Source organism: Gadus chalcogrammus, chromosome 16 (genome assembly GCF_026213295.1).
Source record: "Gadus chalcogrammus isolate NIFS_2021 chromosome 16, NIFS_Gcha_1.0, whole genome shotgun sequence".
In the NCBI taxonomy this organism is placed as follows: Eukaryota; Metazoa; Chordata; class Actinopteri; order Gadiformes; family Gadidae; genus Gadus; species Gadus chalcogrammus.
Window position 1 is genome coordinate 34,266,620 of NC_079427.1, and position 18,575 is coordinate 34,285,194.

General features: G+C 43.3%; 1 protein-coding gene across 1 annotated transcript in view; it reads right to left on the reverse strand.

Moving 5' to 3' along the window:
* LOC130405980 (ubiquitin carboxyl-terminal hydrolase 2-like) overlaps positions 1-18,575 on the reverse strand; it is a 99,095-nt gene that overhangs the window by 24,258 nt on the left and 56,262 nt on the right. Inside the window, 3 exon segments of the mRNA XM_056611334.1 lie at positions 14,969-15,049; positions 15,512-15,615; positions 15,900-15,964. Coding sequence (XP_056467309.1) covers positions 14,969-15,049; positions 15,512-15,615; positions 15,900-15,964 — 250 coding nt within the window.

The window sequence follows — 18,575 nt, forward strand, 5'->3', positions numbered from 1 at the left end:
GTAAAGTATAACGTAAAATATGTGCTTTGTATTATTAATTGACTCAAAAATGTGTGTGCATAATACCATACAATGTATCTCATTGTAAATTGTAATGCTCTTTTAATTGTTTTATTTGGTAGGTGCAGTGTGGATTGTGCAGTTGGTGGCCACATTTTGAGTGTGCCCAATATGCCCATGAAAATAAGGCTGTATATATTTGCAAGAAATGCCTTAAAATAAAATAAAGATTTGAGATGTTTTGGTGGTTTTTATTATTGGATCTTTTGAATAATTATTATCTATTGCACATATACACACACAGAATCCCATTCACAAACATATACATGTTTTAACAATACTTTGCTACACTTTTCTTGTTTAAGTTATTTATTTAGTTGAATGATTATTGATGTTTTTTTTGTGTTTACACAAATTGTACTATTTTTTGTGTTTACATTGCACATACTGCACCGCTGAAATATTCAGTATTCTTCATTTGCAATCACGTGATCAAAATGACGTAAAAAGTGCTTGCGTCACGACGGCAGCCATCTTGGTAGGAAAACACAAGCGAAAACACAGGCGTCTTCTAGCAGCGAACACAATAGTGCGATACAAATGTCAGAATATTTCTCAAATTTAAGCGGTCCCGCCAGGGGAAGATACCAGCAGAAAGTTAACCTGTTAGGTTTCGATCCCTACAAGCTGAAAAAGTCGGATTTTAGCGATGATCATGACCTTTTACCGAGCGTAGATTAGGGGTTAAGGGTTTCCTGGTAAAAACAAACTTAGAACTGCAGGCGCAAAAACTCTCGCAAAGAACCTCTCACTAATTGATTGAGCCCCAAAACTTACCAGTTATGAAGTGATTACCACAAATACGAGTGTTGGCGAGATTTATTTGGGCCATGTCGCCCCGGTAGATGTTCGAAATCCAAATCCACAGGTCGATTTTTGACGAATGGTCAGTGACTTTGGCTTCAGTTTCTGACGCAAAAGGGTACCCTTGCGCTTCTTTTTTCGACGCATGGGGTTTTCAACTCATTACAATGTAACCCCTTCACGGGGGACCCGATGGCTGCACATAGAGACGCTATGAGCATTCATCCCATTGACTAACGGAGGACCTTGCGCTTCTTTTTTCGACGCAGGGGTTTTTCCACTCATTACAATGTAATCCCTCCACGGCAATGTATGAAGCTATGAGCATTCATCCCATTGGCTAACGGAAGACCCGATGGCTGCACATAGAGACGCTATGAGCATTCATCCCATTGGCTAACGCAGGACCATGTGCTTCTTTTTTCAACGCAGGGGGTTTTCCACTCATTGCAATGTAATCCCTCCACGGCAATGTATGAAGCTATGAGCACTCATTCATCCCATTGGCTAACGGAAGACCCGATGGCTGCACATTAACGGCGATTTATCTGTGACATTCCTCAACACAACTACACCAACGTGTCCTTGTTAATTACACAACATGTGTGGGTTAAGTTTATGGGCATCAGTTGTCCTGTTTTGTGCTTTGATTGTTCAAGTTCAAGATGTTCAAGATAATTTATTGTCATTTCAGCCATATACACAGTATACAGTGAAATTAAATAGCGTTTCCCAAGAACAACATAGAGTGACAACATAGAGTGACAATAATAACAAAAAACAACAACAACAACAACATGCTACATATAACTGCAAACCACTAAAGTGACTGTGTGGAATTTGTAGTGCGGGAATATAAATATAAATAAAAATATGACTATATGTCTGATTAGTGCGGGAATATAAATATGAATATAATAAATATGAATATAAAACAATAGTACAATAGTGCATAAACCACGGGTAACAGAGATGATCAGATCTGGGCCCCGTTTCCCGAAAGCGTCGTTAGCCTAAGTGGATCGTGAAGTGCGTCGAAAGGGCATCGTAGAGTTTTCACCGCGTTTCCCGAAAGCATCGTGGGGAACGAACGTCTTGAAAACGCTCGTAGCTAACGAGTACTCCAGGGGTGCTCGTAGGTACTCGTAGGACGCTAAGAGCATCGTCAGCTATAGCCTCAGTGGCGACACCATCGGACATTCCGTCTATTGGATGCGTTTTATTAAAACGCATTGCGCCTTTATGTTCTTAGTTTGGTAATTAATAAAGATTATTAATTAATTTATGAATAAAGATGTTCAAATGGCCAAAATAAAACGGGACAGTCCAGAAAATGTTTGCGCAGGCAGGGCACTCAAATGTGTGAAAGAAAGTGGGGGGATTTGTGCAGACTGACATAGGCTACTCATAAAACGTAGCATAAAATAATGTAAAAAATAAATTAAATTAAACAAAAAAAAAAATAACGAAATAAAAGAAATAAAAAAAAATAAGAAAATAAAGAAATAATTTTTTTTATAAAAAACAAGCAAAGGAGCAGGCAAAAGGCTGGGATATGGTGGGGATTGGTCACGTTGACGGGAATGTTTAGTGACATGAGGGAGGGTGGAGGGGGTTAAAAAAAAGTCTCAATCACTATTCGACGCGCATGAAAACCAGCCGCGTAGCTATGAGGGAGGCCGTCCTCACACCGATCTTCCTCATCGTCATCGTCCTCAACGTCCTCCGGTTCAAGCAATGCCACCCCAGCCTTAGCTGCAATGTTGTGCAACATAGCCGTCACACATATCACGGCGCATGACTTGGCCGGAGAAAACTGGAGCCCTCCGCCTGACTTGTGAAGGCATCTAAAGCGCCACTTCCACCTCCCGATCGTGCGCTCAACGATGCACCGGGCCAGACGGTGGGCTTCGTTGTATTCCTCATCATGGACGTCTCCCGGGTTATTCACAGGTGTGAAGAGGAATTATTTAAGGGGAGAAAATGCCGTGAAACGCACAGTGCATTCAGGATTAGGACTGATATATGTCGGTTTAAGCCTAATCAATTGTGTTTTAATGTCTTTAGCATTCATATAATTGCAGTCTATTTTTTTCGTAGGCTACTCTGCTGTTGTCCTTGATGGGGATATATTTTAACCCTTTTTAACACAATTTTCCTGCGACATTCCTGCGTCTCCCCCTCCTACGGAGCCCATTTCAGCACCGTGTCAGTAGACAGTTACAATCCTACGACGTCGTGAGTGCAGCGAATGCGCGTTCACGTTAAGAGGAGTTTCGGGAAACGCTCCAAAGAAATTGACGATGGATCGCAAGATCCATCGTGAGAATGATCGTACGAGCGTGGATCCATCGTTATCGGGAAACGGGGCCCTGTCCCTTAGAGTTGAGGAGTCGGATGGCCTGGGGGAAGAAGTTGTACTGTAGTCTGGTTGTGGCAGACCGGATGCTCCGGTACCTTCTGCCAGACGGAAGGGGGGAGAAGAATTTGTGTGAGGGGTGGGAGGGGTCATCCACAATGCTGGTTGCCTTGCGGATGCAGCGAGTGGTGTAAATGTCTGAGATGGTGGGGAGAGAGACGCCGATGATCTTCTCAGCTGTCCTCACTACTCGCTGCAGGTTCTTGCGGTCAAGTTTGGTGCAGTTTCCGAACCAGGCAGTGATGCAGCTACCCAGGATGCTCTCTATGGTCCCTCTGTAAAAAGTGGTGAGAATGGGGGGTGGGAGGTGGGCTCTCTTCAGCCTTCTCAGGAAGTGGAGGCGCTGCTGGGCTTTCTTAACCGTGGAGCCGGTGTTGAGGGACCAGGTTAAGCTCTCGGCCAGGTGGACACCAAGGAATTTGGTGTTCTTCACGATCTCCACCGGGGAGCCATCAACGTCCAGCGGCTCGTGGTCCCTCTGTGCTCTTCTGAAGTCAACAACAATCTCTTTGGTTTTGTCTACGTTCAGGGACAGGTTGTTGACTTTTCACCAGGTTAGCAGTTGTTTCACCTCCTCTCTGTAAGCTGACTCATCGTTCTTTTCTATCAGACCCACCACGGTCGTATCGTCGGCGAACTTGATGATGTGATTCGAGCCGTGTAGCACCGTGCAGTCGTGCGTCAGTAGTGTGAACAGCATTGGACTGAGCACACAGCCTTGAGGGGCCCCTGTGCTCAGAGTGGTGGTGTTGGAGGTGTTTTTCCCGATCCGGACTGTCTGGGGTCTCCCCGTCAGAAAGTCCAAGATCCAGTTGCAGAGGGAGATGTTCAGGCCCAGCAAGCCCAGCTTCGTGATCAGGTGCTGGGGGACGATTGTGTTGAATGCTGAACTGAAGTCTATGAACAGCATTCTAACATATGTGTCCTTTTTTTCCAGGTGGGTGAGTACTAGGTGGAGGGTGGTTGAGATGGCGTCGTCGGTAGAGCGGTTTGCTCGATACGCAAACTGCAGGGGGTCTAGGGTGGGAGGCTCTTTATGTGCCTCTGGATCAGCCTCTCAAAGCACTTCATGATGGTAGAAGTGAGTGCAATGGGGCGGTAGTCGTTGAGGCAAGACACAGGTGACTTTTTCGGCACAGGGACAATGGTGGTAGTTTTGAAGCACGATGGGACGTTGGCACTGCTCAGGGAGATGTTGAAGATGTCCGTGAGAACATCTGCCAGCTGGTCTGCACATCCTTTGAGCACACTCCCGGGAATGTTGTCTGGGCCAGCAGCCTTACACGGATTCACTCTGCGCAGTGACTTTTTCACCTCAGCCGTGGTCAGACGTAGCACTTGTTCGTCGGGAGAGGGAATGTTTTTCTCCGCCACCACATCATTCTTTGCTTCAAATCGGGCGTAGAACACGTTCAGCGCATCAGGCAATGAGGCATCGCTGTCACAGGCTGGTGTAGAGGTCCTGTAGTTGGTGATGGCTTGGATGCCCTGCCATAGCTGCACTGTCTCTGAAGTGGCCGTGGATTTTGTGAGCATGTGCACGCTTAGTGTCCCTGATAGCCCGGGCCAGTATTGCCCTCGCTATGCTCAGAGCCTCCTTATCACCTGCTCTGAAGGCTATGTCTCGGGCTCTCAGCAGTGCACGTACCTCTGCAGTCATCCATGGCTTCTGGTTGGAGCGTGTGGTGATGGACTTGGTGACAGTGACGTCATCAGTGCACTTACTGATGTAACCAGTCACTGATGCTGTGTACTCCTCCAGGTCAATGAAGCCGTCGGTGGTTGCTGCTTCCCTAAACATATGCCAGTCGGTGCACTCAAAACAGTCCTGGAGGGCAGAGATGGCTCCTGCTGGCCAGGTTTTCACCTGTTTCTTGGCTGGTCTGGAGCGTCTGACGAGCGGTCTGTATGCTGGGATCAGCTTGACGGAGATGTGATCCGAGTATCCGAGGTGGGGGCGGGGTTCAGCCCGGTACACACCGGTTACGTTGGTGTAAACAAGGTCCAGCATGCTCGCTCCTCTCGTCGCAAAATCCACATGTTGATGAAATTTAGGAAGCACAGTTTTGAGATTTGCATGGTTGAAATCTCCAGCGACAATGAGCAGTCCTTCTGGGTGAGTATTTTGGAGATCGCTAATGGCTCCGTACAGTGCGGCCAGCGCATCCTTAGCATTTGCACTGGGGGGAATGTAAACAGCTACCACATGCAGGGAGGAGAACTCTCGTGGCAAATAAAAGGGTCTACATCCCACAACCGCGTATTCCACCAGCGATGAACAGTACTTTGAGACTAGGGCAGAGTTGTTGCACCAGTCAGTGTTGATGTAAACACACAGTCCGCCACCTCGGGTCTTGCCGCACAGTGATGAGTCTACAGATTGAGAGAAACAATCGTTTTTTGATCAGTGCTGGGTAGCTGAGGTCGTTGCTATAGAGACCAAGACAGACAGAGCAACCCTTTCTCATCAAAATTACGTTCCCAGAGAACTATTCGGCATTCTTAATTACGTTTGTCTAAAAAACATATTTTTTTCCCGTGATTACATTTTATTGAACATATCGTAAATACGAATTCGTTCTCAGCCCATTTTTTGCCAATTATTTACCGTGTTACTATGGCAGAATAAAGAATAAATTCATGCATTATCATTCAACTTGAACATGTGTTTTTACAGTATAGAGTGGTGGAGGGATGACGTGTGTTGGCCAACCCGGAAGTGAGCGTCGCCCTCGGTTCCCTTGACAAAAAGCCAACGGGTTTTTCCATTGGATTTTGGATTATTGCAGAAAAATTAGCATCTTTGAAGCTGCTCCTCAAAAACTGAAAATAAATAAATAATTAAAAATAACCGTGCTTCAAAGAACGATATGTAAACTAATGCATTCTGAATGGGAGTGTTTCTCAGATTTTTTCATGCTACACAGAACGAAATGTAAACCCATGCAAATAAGACTTCATGGTCCTAATAATTTAAACATCATTAATCTCCTGAGTGTGTAGGGTGGCATTCTATTTTTTTCAACAGGGCTGCATCCAGTCACTTGACCGTCATGGTTGCTATGGTGGTTGCTATCGACCACCCCCTCTGATCCTTAAATGGCTCTAAAAAACACGCGGCAAAGGAGCTGCCGTCAATTGTGTTGTTTTTGTCGTAAACTAGGGTCCGATGGTTAAAAAATAGACAGATATTCCAAGGTATCCTTAAAGGCAGCTTGGATGTTTTTATTTTCTGCAGTTTAGACTTCTTCTATAACCGGCAAAACACCAAGCTCATTGATTTAATGAGGCAGGGTTATTTGAAACAATTAATTAAATAAATATTTGTGAGAGGTCATTCCTTCTCCTGAGTTTGCTTCCTATTTATGTCTAGTGTACACCCCTACTGTCCACAAGCATCCAAAAAAAGTTTTCCCAAATGGACTGTCATTTGGACAAAGCCCCTCAGAAGTGTTGCCTGCAAGACCTAATGGTTCAGAATGTCGGGGAAAAACAGTTTTTGAGATAGGAAGGTCCTACGGCCCTGAAATTTGAATACCTTATTCTAGGGCCTAACTGGGACCCCCGCACCGAAACTTGGCCCGGTCGGATCCCGAGGGCAGGAAGGGGGGGCCCTTCCTGCCCGAAACTTGGCCCAGTCGGACCCCGAGTGCAGGAAGGGGGGGCCTGGACTTTCATAATCTTCGCTCGGTGAATGTGAAGGATGTTTGGTCGGATAGTTATGACGAAGAATCATAATGTGAATGGGAATATTCTATAAATGTCTTGATATCATCTTCTGCTGCAGCCGCTTAAAGTCTCACTCCGAGAACCTTAAAATATGAATCAATCCATTAGAAGTATGAAAATATCTTCCCGGTGGCGTAACGGGGCAAACAAGTAGTCCTTTGACATCTACGTTTCGAGGCGATTGCAACAGTGCCACACATGATCATATTTGAATATGTTTCGGGGTAGTAATTAGCTGTCGATTTTGGAGGCCTTTATCAATAATGACCAGCTATAGATTTGCTTCCTGATGGAGATCTTTGACAATTACATGTTATTTAGCATCTACACGTTAAGCTGAGTCCAATGAGATCAAGCTCGCCCTCTTGCCACACCGAAATCATGTCCTAGACCATAGGTGTACCATGTAAAATACATGGCAATACAGTGTCATGCTTGGTGTCATTGGACTCAGCTCAACGTGTAGATGCTAAATAACATGTAATTTGTCACAAATTTTTATCGGGAAGCAAATCAATAGCTGCTCATTATTGATTAAGGCCTCCAATTTCGACAGCTAATTTCTACTTAAATTAATTAAACATGTTCGAATATGCTCATGTGTGGCACCGTTGCAATCGCCTGGAAGCGTAGATGTTGAAGGACACCTTGTTTGCCCTCTTACGCCACCGGGAAGATATTTACATACTTCTGATTGACTCATGAATTGATTCAGCTATTCCCCCAGAAGTCTGGGGTCAAAAGGTCAAAAGGAGCCGGCACCACGCCGCTTATGAGACAACAAAAGTTAATGTGTATTTCTCTCATAACTTTTTTGTCATTATTAAAGAGAGGCCTGATTCTCAGATATGCATGTTGGATGACTACGGTGTAGGTCTGGGAAGAACTTGCAAGCGAGCCGCTGGGTGAGGTGCAACGAGATGGAGCACTTGCTGAGTAATTTCCTGTAGGGCTGGAGCCACAGGTTGAAGCGTTTGCGTCCTTTGAGACCCCCTTTGATATATAAGAGACCCCAAAGTACAGCTTACTTAAATTTTCTCGACTCAGTCACCTATTGCATCACTTCCTTTCGGGCTTCGGCCTCCTAATTGATCATTGTAGTATAATTGAATGCCCTCTTTCATATATATGATACCTCAACCACTGGGACGTGGCAAAAATTCTCCAAATCCATATGGGGAGGGGGGGAGGGGGTATGCTTGTGGACAGTAGGGGTGTACACTAGACATAAATAGGGAGCAAACTCAGGAGAAGGAATGACCTATCACAAATATTTATTGAATAAATTGTTTCAAATAACCCTGCCTCGTTAAATCAATGAGCTTGGTGTTTTGCTTTCAAAAATAGGTTATAGAAGAAGTCTAAACTGCAGAAAATGAAAACATCCAAGCTGCCTTTTAATGATGCCTTGGAATATCTGTCTATTTTTTAACCATCGGACCCTAGTTTACGACAAAAACAACACAATTGACGGCAGCTCCTTTGCCAAGTGGTTTTTAGAGCCAAGTATTAGAGGGGGCGGTCGATAGCAACCACCATAGCAACCATTACGGTCAAGTGACTGGATGCAGCCCCGTTGAAAAAAATAGAATTCCACCCGTGACCCTAGACACACAGGAGATTAATGATGTTTAAATTATTAGGACCATGAAGTCTTTATTTGCATGGGTTTACATTTCGTTCTGTGTAGCATGGAAAAATCTGAGAAACACTCCCATTCAGAATGCATTAGTTTACATTTCGTTCTTTGAAGCACGGTAATTTTTATTTATTTATTTATTTTCAGTTTTTGAGGAGCGGCTTCGATGCTATTTTTTCTGCAATAATCCAAAATCCAATGGAAAAACCTGTTGGCTTTTTGTCAAGGGAACCGAGGGCGACGCTCACTTCCGGGTTGGCCAACACACGTCATCCCTCCACCACTCTATACTGTAAAAACACATGTTCAAGTTGAATGATAATGCATGAATTTATTCTTTATTCTGCCATAGTAACACGGTAAATAAATGGCAGAAAATGGGCTGAGAACAAATTCGTATTTACGATATGTTCAATAAAACGTAATCACGGACTTACGTTTAGACAAACGTAATTGAGAATGCCGAATAGTTCTCTGGGAACGTAATTTTGATGAGAAAGGGTTGCTCTGTCTGTCTTGGTCTCTATAGCAACGACCTCAGCTACCCAGCACTGATCAAAAAAACGATTGTTTCTCTCAATCAAAGCACACACAGGACAACTGATGCCCATAAACTTAACCCACACATGTTGTGTAATTAACAAGGACACGTTGGTGTAGTTGTGTTGAGGAATGTCACAGATTTCACTGTAATATCGCCGTTAATGTGCAGCCATCGGGACTTCCGTTAGCCAATGGGATGAATGAATGCTCATAACTTCATACATTGCCGTGGAGGGATTTCATTGCAATGAGTGGAAAACCCCCTGCGTCGAAAAAAGAAGCACATGGTCCTGCGTTAGCCAATGGGATGAATGCTCATAGCGTCTCTGTGCAGCCATCGGCTCTTCCGTTAGCCAATGGGATGAATGCTCATAGCTTCATATATTGCAGTGGAGGGATTACATTGTAATGAGTGGTAAAACCCCTGCTTCGAAAAAAGAAGCGCAAGGTCCTCCGTTAGCCAATGGGATGAATGCTCATAGCGTCTCTATGTGCAGCCATCGGGTCCCCCGTGAAGGGGTTACATTGTAACGAGTTGAAAACCCCATGCGTCGAAAAAAGAAGCGCAAGGGTACCCTTTTGCGTCAAAAACTGAAGCCAAAGTCACTGACCGTTCGTCAAAAATCGACGCGTTCGGAGTGAGAATGTGTTGGGTACTCCTATCTTAAATAAAGACATTATGAACAAGCATCAAAATATGCTCCCCATATTCTTACAGTGTACATAGGGTGAGTAGTGGTTTAAAATAACGTCAAAGACGTTATAAACAAGCATGTATTTCAGATACTCACCATTTAACTTGAATTTTGAAGCATACCTCCTAAAGGTTTAATTTCTGGGACTTATCAAAGACATCCGGGAATGTTCCCAGCGGCAGGAGGTCAAACGATTGTTTCAAGCTTTCCCCCATAGCTTTACAAACACAAGTATTTAGAATTCATGTTACACGATAAATATCTTGTTATAACAAGACAAGATGTCCCCCCCACCTCCCCCTCAACCGCCGAAATCTTTCTCCGCTCCCAGAGTAGACCCGTAAAGATAACACATATATCATCTTATTTCGACATTCATCAGAAGTGTGCACATATTTACGTGCTTAGAGGTGAAAATGCGCAATGTTAAACATATGTGTAAGATAATTTGGCAGTTAAAAACATGTTTTAAAGAAAATACTCCATTTCAGCCTAAAAGGTAGCAGAAACTGGATCGGGTTTTTCAAGATGCGCATGCGCAGAACCACTAGGTAGCAGAATTTGATGGGTAGCAGAAATTGGAAGAACAACTGTACTCCTGCTATCTTAAATAAAGACGTTATAAACAAGCATCAAAATATGCTCCCCATATTCATACAGTGTACATAGGGTGAGTAGTGACGTAAAATAACGTGATTCTGCAGTGGGAGCATTATTTGATAGAGGCGATTGTTTTACAGCCCTACTTCACATTTGTGACATAAGGTAGCATTTTCTGATGGGTAGCATGAATTGATAGACTCCGCTATCGAGTGGCACTACGGTAGCAAAAGTTGGATTACAAAGTCTGTAAATTCCGCATCGCAAAACAAGCCTTTACATTCGCCATATTAACGCTATGTACGTACCGCGGTACACCTCTGTAACCGCTCCGAAGTGCCTGTACCTTGACGGTTCGGTACAAATACGTGTACCGTTACACCCCTAGTTCATGGGCATGTGCGTGCTTGCGTGTGTTTTTACCTGCGCGTGTGCCGAAGGCGGAGCCGTTAAACGTCTTACCAGTGCATGTGTGTGTGTGTGTGTGTGTGTGTACGCTTCTGTGTATGTGTCGCTGCCTTTGTGTTGACGTACAGTGTGTGCGCGTGCTTGTTTGTGTGTGTGTGTGTGCGAATGTGTGTTAGTTTCCGTGTATGTTCATGCGCATGTGCGTGCTTTAGGTGTATATATACCTTCGCGCTTGGCACATGCCCACTTGAGTAACATGAGTTACTGGTGCGACAGGCCTGCTATTATAGTAGTACGTTTTTCTTTTTAATTCTAATTATTGTATGTCCAGTATTCTATTTCATTTACAGCTATTATTATTATCTTTTAATTTTATGCTAATTATTACTATTACTTATTACTGGCAATGAATAATTCATTGCCAGCAACTGCTGCTGGAATTGTTGTGCATATGACAAGTAAACCTGCTACCTCCCGGCCTCCCCTCATCTGCCTGCCACTGATAAGTGCTGCATTCTCGCACATACAATAACGCAGTTTGCACAGTGTGATTGACAGGCAAGATGGATTCCCTGAACCCATTAAAAAATAAATTTGATCAATGGACGGTAATCCAGGAGAGGTCTGAAATTATTTTATGCAGCAGGGGGCGCGGTCAACTTCAGAGAGCATTTATTACACTAAAATGATAGCTCTGCTGTGCTTTGGCCCTTTAACCTCTAAGGGGATTTCCCTAGTCTGAATTTTTTTTTCTGTGTCAAACATATTTAAATGTTGCAAGCTTTCTTTTTACTAAATCAAAAACAACCAGAAACTAGATTTGTCTAGAATTCTGAAGAACACAAGAAATAATGTGTGCTACAGCATACCATACGTACCATTCTACTATACTCTAGGTTCTGTACTGCAGTACCACATCCTGAAACAAGGGACCCCGACTGAAGGGTTAAGTGGCAGCAGTAAACCACAGTAGGGGATGGAAGGCCACTGGGGCCTTATAGATTGACATTATAAACTTCATAATATTTATAATGTTTAACAAGGCGCACTATGTATGTAGCCTGGTCCTACCAGACCATCGTACTTCATTTCATTTGTACAGAAGGTCTAGAAGTGCTCAATTGACAAACGTTCACTCACTTGGAGGCGGGTGTCTGTAGAAGTTTTAAAATGATTGGATCTGCCCAGTGCCACTCTGGATCTGCCATAACCAATCGCATAGTGTTTGGTCGTGACGTATGTCATGCGACGGGACCGGCTCCTTCACCACTAACGGAGCCAGCTGGAAAATCAAACTTTTCCCGAACCCGGTGGGGAGAAGCGCCACAACATCATGGCCACAAACAAAACTCTGCAAAGCTTGTTCTTGCTCCGGCTTTAATTGATCGATTTTCGGCAGCTATCTCACAACAGACCAAATGGCTTCTCTGGTATCCTTCTCCATTGTCTTCGTCTGACTACAACTGAAACTGGCGCGCGACCTAGACGTCATCGTTCTCAGCCACTCCCTATGTTCGCTGATTGGACCGCCAGAAATCTGGTTTCCATGGAACGCATTCATATTAAGCAGACCCAGACCTAGTACTGAAGTGAAATGAAAATTTAGCGGAAGTAGGTGGGCGGTGCCAGGCTACTATGTATGTGCTGCCGGCCAACATACCTGCAGGGCTGTGTAACTCTGAAACATCATAACAGCTTCCTCGGGTTGAATTAGCCCATTACCCGAAAGGAAAGTGGAACACATGAAGTAGTTTCTAATTTTAAACTTTGCTTTGTTTGCTTGAGCAAGAACTTGTCGGAGCGTTATCTGTTGAGGCAGTGGAGCTTAAACTGGTCTGTCTATGGAGAGCAAGGTCAATATGATATAGTAGTGATGGGTAGTGGGTAGGGCTGCAACTAACGATTAATTTAATAATCGATTAATCGATGAATCGGATCAAAAAAGAAACATTTGTTTTTGTAACTTTATTAAAAAAAACTGAACATTACTTCAAATTCACAGTGCAGACTGAAGTGTAAAAACACCAGGTTATTGCTCCAACGTCGCGGAACAATTAAAAGTAATATTAAATGATGTATTACTTTTAATGACATAACTGGGATAACATAAAAAAAAAAAAGAACCGGTAAATACTAACGGTTAAAAATAAATTAAATCATCTTAATTTCTCTCAGATGACAGGAGATTGTTAATTTTTATTTCATTTTCGAGACTCCTTAACGATCCAAGTGTATATTGATAACACTATTGATACTTTTCTATTATTTTGTTGAAATGTATTATTGCTTTAATTGCTGATAAGATGATCATAGCTCAAGATAATAGGACGTTAAAGAGGTCATAATTCCATCTTTACTATCTATTTTATATTGCTGGGAAAACAAGTTTTTGCCAAAATATCAAATTTCTCTTTTTTTTTGTGTTGCATTTGAACACAACAATCATATTACTGAGCCGACCTGAAAAGCCAACTAGCTCTATAACCTGCCAATTTTAACATGGATTTAAAAACAGGAATACTATATAGATTTTTTTTTTTTTTTGATTAGTTGTTGCAGCCCTAGTAGTGGGTTTGGTCTGGGGTTCGGACATGTGTGTGTGTGTGTGTGTGTGTGTGTGTGTGTGTGTGTGTGTGTGTGTGTGTGTGTGTGTGTGTGTGTGTGTGTGTGTGTGTGTGTGTGTGTGTGTGTGTGTGTGTGTGTGTGTGTTAGGGCTGGGCGATATGGACCAAAACTCATATTTCGATATTTTCTGTTCGAATGGCGATATACGATATTATAACGATGTTTTGAACAAAACAGGTAAAGTGTGTAGTTTTAACTCCACGCCACTATCAACCATTTATTTAGTGTTTTCTTTTTTTTTTGCTCAACGAAGCATAGCTGTGCTTTAACAACAGATATGTAAGGGATAATGTAAAGAACGCCGGTCATTATCGGGAAAATAAGCAGGGCGAACAGGACACCGACCTAAAGGGGCTTATTTTCAATATTGACCGACGACGTTCTATACATTATCCCGATTATTACACGGCTACTTGCCTAAACGAAAAAATAACTTCATGGTGTGTCTTTTTACAATTTATTTGTAACCAGCATTCGTAGTGTTGATCAGCAGAGAAATAGTCCGCCAAAGACGTTGACGTCGCATAGCAACCGAAGACGCTGGAGTTGACAAGTTACCGGACTATTTGCGGAGTGATACCAAAGACGGAGACAAAAAATCCTGTTTTCCTTGACAGCCTCTTCTATAAAATGAATGATTTTAGCTTGTGCGTGCCCGTGCCCGCGATAAATCACACACAAGCTAAAATCATTCAAATTAATGTGCTTTATTTTTATCTTGCACTATTGAAGCACGTACTACTTTCTTGCGTTCTGCCTCTGACTACGAGATGGTTAGTGTTACAACTTTCTGCTGTCGGCTCCCAGACATGTTCCCTCCAGGGCCGATCATCTCTCAGGGGCAACACACCCTTCACTTTGACCGGCAGTGGGTCTGCTTATAGGTCGGAATATGGTCGGAATGAAGCGGCCACCGATTCTTGCCGGGTGCTTTATTCTTTTACACACAACCGGACTCGATCATTACTTCACTAAACATGCACGCTACCGCTCGCTCGTCCACTGCACTCACACGCTGACCACACACACACACACACACACACACACACACACACACACACACACACACACACACACACACACACACACAGAGAGTGATATGCGCACCAGATACTTTCTCGTGCGAACCAGATACTTTCTCGTGCGCACCAGATACTTTCTCGTGCTCACGAGAAACGTTTTGTTGTGATGCGAAACGTCCGTGGGTGGGAGAACGCTGCGTACATATAAGGGGCGGGATTGAGCAGCTGAACATGGTTTGTAGGCTCAGAGAGCAGCGGTCAGCTTTATAAAATAGCGCTCGCAAGGCAACATCAAAATAATATATAATATACCGGTATGGCGATATTGTCTCAACTACATATCGCTTTCAAAAATATACTGGTATAATTTTAAAACCGGTATAACGCCCAGCCCTAGTGTGTGTGTGTGTGTGTGTTCACTCACAGGCTTCTCATCACCGTCGAGGACGTCTTCCTTGGTGAACAGCCTCATGCAGTCCATCAGGCTCACCTCACTGTAGCCCTTCTGGGCACAAACACAGTGGCAGCGACATTACAGACACGCACAGGCACGCCCGCACACAATCACGCAGACATTCACAGACAGCACAGAAGCCAGGGGCAGCACAGAGATCAAAACAGGATGGACCGAGAGACAGTATGTTGTTAAGACGATGCTGTGAAGGAACATCAATGTAACAGAAGGAGGTTGACCTTTACAGAGAGCTAGCCTTTACTCCAAGGTCACTCACATAAGGAATAATCCCACCCATGCACGGACACATGTACACACACAGATACATACACACACACAAACCCATAAACACACACATACATACTTCTTCTCCAAATGATTAAAAGTATAATGGTGTTATGACCTGACCAGAAATGATTTGTATGTAAGGCCAGAATCCATACGTCCATATTTTACGCTGTGCATAATGGAAGGTAACTGTGCTACATTTGTGCGTTGTGTGTGTTCTCTCACCTTGGCGATAGGCAGCGAGAGATCCCAGAAGGGGTCGAAGACTGTTGAACAGAAGCCACAATGACTGCAGGTTAGCGAGCTTCTCAGCTGGCCCACAAACAGGTCTGTGGACACACAGGAGAAGAAAGGTTATTCAACACACACACACACACACACACACACACACACACACACACACACACAAAAGCACATGGCAAAATATTTTCATGGTAAACAAACGTTTATTAACTGACAACATTCATATGAATGTATTTCAGATCTAATAGCCAATCAGATATGGGATATTCAAGCATGCTTTGGATGGTCAACCACAATCATCAGCTGTGTTGACCGTCTATATCAGGCTCACGCTTTGAATTGACACTTGGTGTACAGTTATTTTACTCACCGACTATTTTACTGTCCTCTCGCTCCAGGTATTTGCTCCACATCTTTTTCCCTTTCTCCTCGTCCCTAAAGACATGTGGACAACAACATTGCAGTTAACTTAGCTGCCAGAGGTTGGCCTTAGCTCACTTGTGATCAAGGGCCGTGATGGTATCTCTTCACTGGCTGATAACATGATTCTCACAAATAACAAGGGCTGGACATAAAAACAGAGTGACGTAGGAGAGGGGAAACAAACATGTGTACTAAATGTTTAAGCACTGTTTAAATGCTACATCTCTCCTTTGAAATCTGATATTTTATGGATGTTTTCAGGTGCAGATTGTCTGTCCAGTAGCCACCGTGCACAGCATTGGAATTTGGCTGTGGCTAGCTGATATGCTAAATTCACTCAGCTAACAACTTTGGAATTTTAGCATTGGTGGTGATACACTCTTGTCCTTTCTGAAAGGAAATTAAATTAAAACCAAACCACGTGGACTGAAAACGATGTGACCGTTTAAGGTAGCCCTGAAATATAGCCTCTATCCTAGCCCTGACATAAAGCCTCTATCCTAGGCCTGACATATAGCCTTTATCCTAGCCCTGAAATATAGCCTCTATCCATACCTAGCCCTGAAATATAGCCTCTAACCTATCCCTGAAATATAGCCTCTATCCTAGCCCTGAAATATAGCCTCTATCCTAGCTCTGACATACACACGTGGACAAAATTGTTGGTACCCCTCTGTTAATGAAAGAAAAACCCACAATGGTCACTGAAATAATTTGAAACTGACAAAAGTAATAATAAATAAAAATTTACTGAAAATTAACCAATGAAAATCAGACATTGCTTTTGAATTGTGGTTCAACAGAATCATTTAAAAAAACAAACTAATGAAACAGGCCTGGACAAAAATGATGGTACCCTTAACTTAATATTTTGTTGCACAACCTTTTGAGGCAATCACTGCAATCAAACTATTTTTGTAACTGTCAATGAGACTTCTGCACCTGTCAACAGGTATTTTGGCCCACTCTTCATTTGCAAACTGCTTCAGTTGTCTCAGGTTTGAAGGGTGCCTTCTCCAGATGGCATGTTTCAGCTCCTTCCACAGATATCCAATAGGATTTAGATCAGGGCTCATTGAAGGCCACTTCAGAATAGTCCAATGTCTTGCTCTTAGCCATTCTTGGGTGTTTTTAGCCGTGTGTTTTGGGTCATTATCTTGTTGGAGGACCCATGACCTGCGACTGAGACCAAGCTTTCTGACACTAGGCAGCACATTTCTCTCCAGAATGCCTTTATAGTCTTGAGATTTCATTGTAACCTGCACAGATTCAAGACACCCTGTGCCAGATGCAGCAAAGCAGCCCGAGAACATAACTGAGCCTCCTCCATGTTTCACAGTAGGGACAGTTTTCTTTTCTTGGTATGCTTCATTTTTGCGTCTGTTAACATAGAGCTGATGTGCCTTGCCAAAAAGCTCCAGTTTTGTCTCATCTTTCCATAGGACATTCTCCCAGAAGCTTTGTGGCTTGTCAATATGCATTTTGGCAAATTCCAGTCTCGCTTTTTTATGATTTGCTTTCAACAGTGGTGTTCTCCTTGGTCGTCTCCCTTGAAGTCCACTTTGGCTCAAACAACGACGGATGGTGCGATCTGACACTGATGTACCTTGACCTTGGAGTTCACCTTTAATTTCTTTGGAGGTTGTTCTGGGCTCTTTGGTTACCATTCTTATTATCCCTCTCTTCATTTTGTCATCAATTTTCCTCCTGCGGCCACGTCCAGGGAGGTTGGCTATAGTCCCATGGACCTTAAACTTTTGGATAATATGTGCAACTGTAGTCACAGGAACATCAAGCTGCTTGGAGATGGTCTAATAGCCTTTACCTTTTACATGCTTGTCTATAATTTTCTTTCTAATCTCCTGAGACATCTCTCTCCTTCGCTTCCTGTGGTCCATGTTCAGTGTGGTACACAGCATGTCACCAAACAGCACAGTGACTACTTTTCACCCTTTAAATAGGCAGACTGACTGATTACAAGTTTGAAGACACCTAATGATGCTAATTAGAGGACACACCTTGGTTTAACATTTCCATAAGGTCAAATTATTTTCAATCTTTTATAGGGGTACCATCATTTTTGTCCAGGCCTGTTTCATTAGTTTGTTTTTTAAAATTATTCTGCTGAACCACAATTCAAAAGCAATGTCTGATTTTCATTGGTTAATTTTCAGTAAATCTTTATTTATTATTACTTTCGTCAGTTTCAAGTTATTTCAGTGACCATTGTGGGTTTTTCTTTCATTAACAGAGGGGTACCAACAATTTTGTCCACGTGTGTACAGGGCCCTATTTTAACGGTCTGAAACGCAAGTGAGAAGGGCTAGCGATGTTGCTATTTTACTAGGGGTGTTACGGTACACGTATTTGTACCGAAATGTCACGGTACAGGCACTTCGGTGCGGTTACAGGTGTCAGGTGTACCGCGGGACGTAAATGTGGCGTACATAGCGTTAAAGGTTGGGTATGGAACAGTGGCGGCTGGTGAATTTTATTATAGGGGGGGCAGAAAGTTTGTAAACCAAATCCCTGTAGGGGGGTCTGGGGCCCTCCTCCCCCCGAAGATTTTTTTGTGTTTTTCATATAAAAATGAAGCATTAAAGACAAAATGGAACATTTGCCC